This window comes from Miniopterus natalensis, chromosome 3 (assembly GCF_054644295.1).
Source record: "Miniopterus natalensis isolate mMinNat1 chromosome 3, mMinNat1.hap1, whole genome shotgun sequence".
Taxonomy (NCBI): Eukaryota; Metazoa; Chordata; class Mammalia; order Chiroptera; family Miniopteridae; genus Miniopterus; species Miniopterus natalensis.
The window spans coordinates 100,704,847-100,714,519 of record NC_142083.1 but is presented as its reverse complement, the minus strand read 5'-3'; the positions used below and the strand labels follow the sequence as shown (position 1 = coordinate 100,714,519).

Here is a 9,673-nt window from a genome sequence, read left to right as displayed (position 1 = left end):
GGGCAGGAAGATGGGCCAAGACACAGAGCTAATGCCTTAGGCCTCTCTCCTCCAGCCTCTCATTTTCAGGAAATTTCCATGATGCCTGATGGAGCAACAAAGACAAAGTGGCCCTGGAGGTCCGGCAATCTTTCCTGGCCACCTGTGGGGCCTATGGAGCTATCTGGGAAGTGCCCCGAAGTGCAGTTCCCTGGGATATCCCTGTCCATGCCTCCACATCCATCCACCTGTTCACACATCCATCCATCAAACATTTGTGTGCGCCTGCTCTGTGTTAGCCAGGGGCCAGCTGGACCCTTGAGAAGTTCACGGTGTGTGGTCAAGACAAGCATCTGAACAATGATTATCCAGTGTGATAAAAGCTGTAACTGCAATGTGTGCAAACTTCCAAGTGAACACAAAACAGCGAGCAGAGAACTCAGCTTGGTTAGGAAGGCTCCACAAATACCCAGCAAGGGTCATGAGACTTCACGGGAGCATGGGGTTTCCATTGTCTGGAGATGTGGGGTGAGGGGGAACATTCCAGGCAAAGGCATGAAAGAGCCAAGAAAAGGCCCATAGTTCTGTGAGGTTGGAGCAGAGGGGGAGGGAGAGAAGCAGGAGATGATCTGGAAACTGTCAGCAGGGGATGTCTTGGCACCATCTGAACTTTATTCTGGGGTCACAGTGCATGCCCAAAACAGAGCTGTGAACTCAGCTGCCTACAGGGCCAGGCAGAGGGTTAAATCAGTGAGGAGGGCTTCGTGGGACTGGAAAACGGGGCCTGCAGGCCCACCCAGAGGTGCCAGCCCTTCGCTGCCATGCTGGAGCGCAGGCTCTGTGTAGCCAAGGTTCCATTAACAAGAAAATCTGGATACCTATATTTTCATATGAACCCTCCCAAGTTTTAAATGTTGGAAATTATTTCAAAATATCCTGCTGGACTAGCAAATGCACATCTGATGTCCTCTCAGCACCTGGGCCTCTCGTTTGGCCCTTGAGAAGCAAGGCTTAAGCAGAACAATACGTTCAGACTCATGATTCAGATAGAAGATGTCCCTACAGGTCTCCCTGTGATCTGCCCCATCACCCGCCAGCAAGAACTTCTTTTCCCCATCTCCACACTTGCCGATACCCACGCAGGCCTGGCACCTCTCACAGCCCTCCTACCACGTCCCAGCCCCAGCCCCTCCTTGCATGGAGGACCTGAACGAACGAGTCGGGTTCCAGCCCAGCTTACAGAGAAGAGCCCAGTGTCCAGGACACGAGAGAGCCGTATTTATTTCACATGGACAAGCATGATTCTGTCGCATGCTGAACACGAAAGCTTGGTGAGGCAAGTACCCGTAACAGCGGAACTATGTGCTTTTGTCCACAGGGAGCAGGGAGAGTCACCAGGGGGACTTTGAAGACAGTCACCCTTCAAGTAGAGCCAAGACCACAGCCTTAGGAAGCTCCGGTTTATCCCATCATCAAAGGGTCTGTCTCCGAGGGGTGGCCCGGGGGCGCTTCGGCTCTGCACGTCTGGATGAGCAGCTGAGGCCAGGGAGAGGAGGATGGTCCCCACGCCACCCCAGGGCCATTCAGGAGGTTTCAGCTCAGAGGGAAGCACAGGACACTCGGAATTAACAAGCTCACTCTGGGGTGGACGGTGACAGGGACAGACAGCTGTGTTCACTGCAACAGAACCATCACCACTTGCACTGGCTACCAAAACGGGGAGGCCGCTCCTTAAAGCAGTTTCCCGGGCAGCTTATGGGCTGAGGGGAAACGATTTGGAATTGACTGGACGCGCCACAAGCAGATGGCTTTGCCTGGGCAGACTGGGGGGCGCTAGCGGCAGCACCCCCGTCTCTCGGCCTTGGCCGGGCTCCCGGGTTCCAGGACGAGGGAGCCCAAGGTGGGGGTGGGGCTGGAGCATGGCTCTGCTGGGGCGAGGGGATCATAGGCCCTAAGAACACAGCTTGTGGCAGAGTCCAAGAGCAGAGCCTCGCACGTCGGAGGCTTATTCCCACCTGAAGTCCTGCCCGACGGTTTCATAGAACTTAATGTTGTAAGGTCTGTAAAACTCCCGGAGCTGGTCTATGACCTCGGGGTCGATCTGCACGTGAGTTCTGCCCTTGGATTTGCCCAGACAGCGGGGCAGGAGGCTCGACTCCGCCCGTTTGAGGCAGGGGAAGCCCTTGGTCTTGTTGAAGTAGAAGTGCTTGTCGGTGAGGAACCTCCTGATGCCCAGGAAGTCCTGCACGCGCCCCATCTCGCCCGCGGGGTCGGTGATGAGCCGCTCGCCGCTCACGAAGTGGATCTGCGCCAGGGGGAAGTAGCGCAGCCAGCTCTGCAGGTGCAGCGCGTACAGGCCGATGCGGATCGCGTTCCACGACGCGTCCACCAGGCCCAGCGTGCGGTTCCGGAAGGACAGGCCCTCGAACGTGGGGATGTCCGGCTTCTTGGACAGCGTCTGCGTGTAGTCGGAGATGGCGCGGGTCACGGGGTTCCGCACCACCACGATCAGCTTGGTGTCTCGGGACATGTTGAAGATCCGACGGGGCGCCTCCTGAGTGACGAAGTAGCTGGGCGTCTTCTCCAGCGTGATCTGGCTCTCCAGGGTCCTGGGCATGAGGCTCCTGCGGGCAGAAGCAGCACAGGTCAGGAGGGCTGCCCAGCTCCCGGGGCCCTCCCCTCCTCTGCGACACCCGGGGCTCCCCTGCTCTCGCCTGGAGAGGAACCCGCTTTCTCTCTTGTTGACTTTATGGTTTAGTCTTGAACGAGTTTGCTTTAAGACAGGAAGCGTCCATCAGCACGGGCTCAATAAATGATGGACTAGCCAACAGAGTGAGGTAGGCACGTGTGTGCCAACAGAGAACGATGGCCGGGGTAAAGCATTAAATGAAATGAGGGGAGACAGCATCTTCACCCGGGAAGGGCCCGAGGAACAGGCAGGCAGGGGGTCCTGGGGCGGGGCCGGGGCAGAGCGGGGGTGAGGAGTGAACGAGAGTGACTTTTTAGTGTATAACCTTTTACACTACTGGAAATTGTTCATGCGGTTGTTACTTATTCAAAAGATGCAAAGGAAGGCGCCGAATACTGTTCTGGCAAAAAGAGACTTCTCCAATATACTAGAAAACCTGCTTTGGGGAAAAGATTCGTTTTGTAGGAACAGCAAGTGTTTTAGAAATGAGTTCTAACCACTACACTGTACACCTGAGACTAAGATAATATTGAATGTCAACTGTAATTGAAAAATAAATAAATAAAATAAAAGTATCCCTCATCACTAAATTAAAAGAACAAAACAGAAATTCTTAGCACTTTCTGTTTTGAAAAAAAAGGAAGGAAAATAAAAGGAAAGAAAAAAAGAAAGAAAGGAGTTCTGATGTCTTTCCCTGCAGAACTACCTCCTTGGGATGAGCTTGAAGAAGCACAGAAGTGCCAGCCAGCGGGGCCTCATGCAGAAGCCAGGAACTGCAACTTCTCGCTCCCCTACTTCTAATTTCTTGGCTCTGCTTGAGCTTCTCGGAGATGATGGTGGGAGCTCCTTCCCAGATGTGTCTCTTTCAGACCTTGATGGAGGGTCACCCTTGACTCCGAGTCATTGCTTCTTTCTGAATGTCATGTTTTACCCTAAACTAGTTTTTCTAATGCTGGCTACACATTAGACCACCTGAGGAATTTTTTTAAAATACAGATATCTGAGCCCCATCCTGCACCAACTGATTAAAACTCTCTGGGGTCGGATACTTTTTTAAAGCTCCTCAGATGATTCCAATGGAAGGCAGAGTCGAGGATGACCAATAGAGGGTTCTCACTCCTAACACTATGATTGACCAACGCCCAGAGCCCTGGGCTTCACATTCCTCTGGACTATGGACTCCTGGTTCCTGGTCTTCTTCATCCCAGACCCTACCATCATGCCTAGTCAATAACCTGGCCTCACAGTCCTTTGACCAAGTATCTCTATTTTCTCTTTTTTAGCAACTCTTACTCCTGGCCACCCCTTGGGTCTTGTCATTGGAATTGCCCCAATTCTGAAATGGTTCACTCTGAAATCCCATTCTAGGACCACGTAGAGGGTTGAATGGTGACCCTTCAAGAGATGTATCCACCCAGAACCTATGAACAGGACCTTATTTGGAAAAAGAGTCTTTGTGGATGCAAGTTAAGGATCTTGAGATGAAATCATCCTGGATTAGGTTGGGCCTAAGGAGTATGCTTATGAGACAACAGAAGGGGAGAAGAGACACAGAGAAGAAGGCGATGTGAGGACAAAGGCAGAGCCTGGAGCGATGTATCCACCAGCCAACAAAGGCCACGGCAACGAAGGCAGGCTGCACCTTACTTCTCTGTACATTCACCACAGCCGCAAATCATTACCCCTGACCTTCAGATCCGCCTGTGATCCTCCTGATTTCATGTTCTCGCACAGCCTCTCTGGACCAGTGAGCAGTCATTTCCATTCCTTCCTCCTCTTCTTCTTCATCATCATCATCAGTTTCCTTGTCTCGTTGCTCTTCTAGCCCCTAATAGTACATCCTCTCAACCTTCCATCATTTCTAATTCTGTCTCTGGGTTGCCAAATAGCAGGAGAGAAAATTGCTGAACCTGGCAACTGGATCCTTCCTCTATTTATTTATAATTATTTATTATTTCTATCTTCAACTGAGCCTCAACACTGCTTAGTAATCTGTTATTTTTGATTTTACAGGCCCCTTATGATTTTTCACAGTCCAAATTCTCACCATAAGCTCCCAACTGTACTCCTATCACCCACCCTTAACACACTAGTCTCCCGCTGCATGAGGAAGACGGCTGTCACACCTTCAACTTTTCTCTCCTCCATCCTGAAATGGACTATTACCTGCTCCCCTCCTGCACCCCTCCTGCCGGCCTCAGAGGAAAAGGTAGGCAGGGCTCACCTGTCCACCTGTACTCTCAGATCTCTTCCCCTATTGCCTTTCCTGGGAACCCGCCCTCAGCCCCTCGAGCTTTCAAAGCCACTGTGCAGCTGATAGGCTGGTACAACTGGTGTTTTCTTCCAGGCCCAACGTTTATAATGAACCCATGTGAGTTGGAAGTCTTAATATATTTATTAATACTGAATAGCCACTTTTAAATATATATATATATATACACACACATATATATATATATATATATATATATATATATATATATCTTTATTGATTTCAGAGAGAGGAAGGGAGAGGGGGAGAGAGATGGAAACATCAATGATGAGAGAGTCATTGATCGGCTGCCTCCTGCACGCCCCTGGCTGGGCATTGAGCCTGCAACCCAGGCATGTGCCCTGACCGGGAATTGAACCTCAGTCTCCTGGATCCTAGGTCGATGCTCAACAGTTGAGCCATGCCCAGCAGGGCAGTAGGCCACTTTTTAAATGGATATTATTATTAGAAAACATTCACAAAACACTTGAACAGAGTTCTTTGGTCAGCTTTACTTTGAAATCTGGCTATATTAGACTATAGCCCTGGCATACATTGTAATTAGATGTTGGCCTTTACGATGAAAGTAGAATTACATAAATGTGACAGTGCATTTAAACTTAAGGACTTCTCAAACTCTATGGGATTATTGATATAAAGGTCTCCCCCCCACACAAAGAAGTTGACTTGACAAGCCCTGAAACAGATTTCTCTGCAATACCCTTTAATACACTAAAGAGTAGCCAAGAGAGGAAGTGATGACCAGCATTTCCCAAGCTTATTTGACTAAAGAGCTTTGAACTTTGCCAGGAGCACCAATGAAAATCTCTCTGTTACCAGTTTGGAAAATTCTGACCAGTCCCAGTGGTCTTCAGAGTATCACACCATCCCCTGGCTATGACCTGGAGTGAAGCTCCATCTTCGAATTCCTAATTGGCATGTCAGCTGTGAAACCAAATTACAAATACTGAGGAAGGTACAGACACCAGACTGTAAACAACACGTGCCACGGGTTAAATGGCTCCTGCGTGCTTCAGATTTTCCCTCTCCCCGCAAAGAATACCCTACATATGCATGTCTCTGGAGGTCACTGGAATAGAGCGCTGAGGCCTGCGAGAGGAAAATGTGCTCGGAGACTGGACATGCACCTCCCTGCTCTGTGCACACGTGGGGGCGGGATTAGACTTTCCTTAAGGCTCGCTTTTCCTCTTCATGCCTTTGTTTAAATTTTGCCTACTTGTTTCCAGCTGCTAACACACAGCTGAATTTTTCTGTCACCCCGTAACCCTCTTAAGCTTCAGCCTCCTTTATTTTCCATGTAGCTTTGCAAAAATTACTAAAATAGTCTGACAATCACTGTTTGGACTTACCTGCCATCTGTTATTTTAACCTGCTCAGCAACCATTGCCCTAGATCTGATAAGAGCCCCCCCCCCCCCCCCGATTTTCCTTTGAGGAACTACCAGTCCTGCTTTGGATAAAATCTTGATGGGCCATGGGGTGGGTACATGACCCAAGTTAGACCAATCAGTGCCAATTGTGTCATAAAGGCTAATAATGTATCACCAAGACTGAAATGGTTGGACTGAACCTTCCCACCAGATATAGGAGCTGGGAAAACCTCCCCATCATCTTCTCTTACCAAGTCCCTTTGGCTATCTTGGTTCTTGCCCTGAGACCTGGCTCTTCTGCTTTTATCTGTATTCTGTGAGTTACTACACATCCTTCCAATAAATTATCACTCCTTTAAGTTAGTCATAGGTTGCTGTTGCTTGCAACCCAAGAACCCTAACTTAGCTCCTACAACCTGGCCCCCTCCACGTGGGAGCTACACTCACCCCACTCGAACATACACTGCATGCGGGCAGGGTGCACTTTACCTATATCTCTATCTCCAGGGTCGTCCATAGTCCATGGCATCGATATTGTTGAGTTACAATGGAACCAACAACCTGTCTAACCCAGTTATGCCTTGAAGCCCTCACCCCTTTTCGAATTCTCCACGCTCTGCAGGCCATTCTGGATCTGCCCACCGGTGTGTCTCTCACTTGTCTCCTTGTATGTGATCTTTCTGGAGGGCCTCATTCCTTCTTCTGGGAGCTGCCGACTCGCGTGTCTGTAACTGCAGCCCCAACTTCCCATGCTCCAGGCTGGAATGCCCAGCTGAGTGGGCTGGGCACCGTGCCTCAGCAAGTGAACTTGCCACTTTCCTCCCTCACTTACTTCTCTCCTTTGCCTGTTTTTAGAGATATCATCAGAATCCACTCACAGAGCAGAAAAACCTAGGTCATTCGTGACCCTTCTCACACCTGTCTTTCATTCTCATAGGCTTTCCCCCCCAAACTTTTCAAGTCTCCCCCTCAGGCTCTTGTCATCTACTCCTCGGACGATAGATTTCTCTCTAACCTCCATGCTTCCGTTCTCTCCTCCCTTTCAATCCATTTGAATTCTGTGTCCACCAGAGAAATCTTTCTAAAGCAAATCTAATCTTGTCAACCATCAATTATCCTTTCTGGTAAAGTCCATACTCCTTGACTCGGTACCAGGACCACTGCCTACCTTTCCAGAATGAATCTCTTGCTGTTTCCTGGGAACCCAGTGCCCAGGCCATGCTGAACAGAAAGTCATGCTCTTTCATGCAGTTGGTCCTTTTTTGTTTTTATCTTTCAAGACTTGGGATCATCTTTCTTGTCTCCCTCACTGTGGTGAACCTTAACTAACCTTTCCAAGTCTAAACCAGAAGTCACATCTCCGTGAAACTTCCTTGTAGTTTCATGGCCCTCTGTGCCTCCAACTCCTAGGGCCCTCATCCCGTTATGGGGAACTTATTAGCTACGCATCCATTTATATCAATGGATCCTCAGCAACTTGGGCGTGTTGCTTCTCATTTTTGCCTTCCTAACACAATGCCTGGCACACCATAGATACTCAATAAAGTGATCAGAGATTCAGCGTCTAAGGTATTGAGAGGTCACCCTGAGCCTTCAGAAATTGCCAGTGTCAGTTTATGCAGCCCAGCCTTTCCTTGGCATTCTGACCATGGGCAGAGGAAAGATTCAGCAGAGTCCTGGGGAGGTGGAATCATTGTGCCATTGTTAAGATTTCATCATGGCCACAGGTGCTCAGGCTCACAGACTGAGGGGAGCCCAAACTCCAAATATAAGAAGGTCAAATGAGACTTAAAAGAACACTCTCTGGCCATTTCTGCAGTTTATCTGCACACTGTCCTTTGCCCAAGGTGTCCCCGGGTGTTCAGGACAGGGCTGTGGTCGCTCTGCAGTGTGGCTGGGAGGGAGGAGGTGGGCAAGTCCGCTGCACCTGGAGGGCTTCTGAAGATATGTAAGTACCTAGGGCCCACCTGACTCATTAACTCAGAAGCTCCAGCACAGCGTGAGTGCTGAGCACCTGCAGTTTTAAAGCTCCCCGGATGATCCGAGTGGGCCACCGGAGCTAAGGACCTGGGCTGCAGACTGTTCCTTTAGCCACTCAGCCTTTAAAACAGTTGTTTGAGTATCAACCCGGAGCCTTAGAGAAAAAGTCACAGACCCCTTCCCTGTACCTTCTGATTCGATGGCTTTGGGTGCAGTCCAGGACCTTCCATTTTTAACACTCCCCCCCTCACCCCCCGCCCTGCCCATGATCCTTAAGATCTGAGCTTGGGAAGCGCAGCCTTGGTCAAATGCACTCTCATGGGTGACGCGATGGCGCTCACTACTATCTACCGTATGATAAACTATTTCTATGTTTCTTTCTCTGCCCAGCCCCGGACTGCAAGCTCCAAGAGAACAGGGTTGGTCTGCCGTGGACACGGCTGTGTTCTCAGCACCCAGGGGATGATGGGCACTTAGTAGGGCTGCAGTTGAAGGGAACACACAAAGGCAAGGCTTCCTTTCACCTGGCGCAGTGAAGCAGCTGCGGTCAGCGTGTGCCAGTGGGGCCGCGCGCCCCATCCCCCCGCCACAGAGCCCGCAGCCCATCTGCTCCCTGAGGGAAAACCACGGGCTTCTTGCGGCCCCACCAAAAAAAGCACACACCCTAAATACTTTCTTGTCAGCTTGGAAATGCTAGTTTTGCCCCACTGTGTGGGGCAGAGACGGCCCCGGTGGCCACCCCTCCACACAGGGCCATCCTGTGCGCGGGAGCCCGCGGGGGCCTGGAGCAGGGCCGCCCGGGAGCTGGCAGGCCTGGCACACCCCTGACGGCCGCCGAGGGTTCTCGGGAAGATTTCCTGCTAGATCTGCACACCCGTGGATGTGTCTGGAAGACCTGGCTGCCTGGGGGCTCTTTAGTGCCTTATTAGCGCTAACTGGGCAAACAGCCTCCTTGAAAACCAGGCAGTCTCCAGAGGGGTAATTAGGAGCAGGAGAGGAGGGAGAAGCTTATTGCAAGAAGCTGGTGCTGCAACGAACCCGGCTGACCCCCAGGCGCTCAGCCCGTGCAGGCAGAGCTCCGAGGCCTCCACCCTCCTTAGCCCCAAATCCTTTCACTTACGTGACCCGGGAGCAAAACGCTGGGGCCCGGCTTGCACTACAGCTGTACTTCTTCACTGCTCACTGGTAAAGGCCTTCACAGGACTTAGGTGGCTGTTCTTAACCTGGCCCATGGCTGCCCGGGCTCTGGCCATACTCAACTACTCCAAGTTCCCCCAATTCTGCACATTTCATGCTAAGAGACCTTGGACCTGTTGTGTTTTGGGGGGCGAAGACCTCTGTAGCCTGTCAGGCAAAACTTCTCTCGGCTCTTATCTCATTACCA

The 9,673-nt window shown here is 50.9% G+C and overlaps 1 protein-coding gene across 1 annotated transcript in view; it reads right to left on the bottom strand.

The window, feature by feature from the left end:
- Nucleotides 1-1,248: 1,248 nt before the first annotated feature.
- HS3ST2 (heparan sulfate-glucosamine 3-sulfotransferase 2) overlaps nt 1,249-9,673 on the bottom strand; it is an 81,685-nt gene continuing 73,260 nt past the window's right edge. The window contains exon 2 of the mRNA XM_016222735.2: nt 1,249-2,603. Within this exon, the coding sequence (XP_016078221.2) occupies nt 1,985-2,603 (619 nt within the window). The 3' untranslated portion in view covers nt 1,249-1,984. The remainder of the gene's footprint in view (nt 2,604-9,673) is intronic.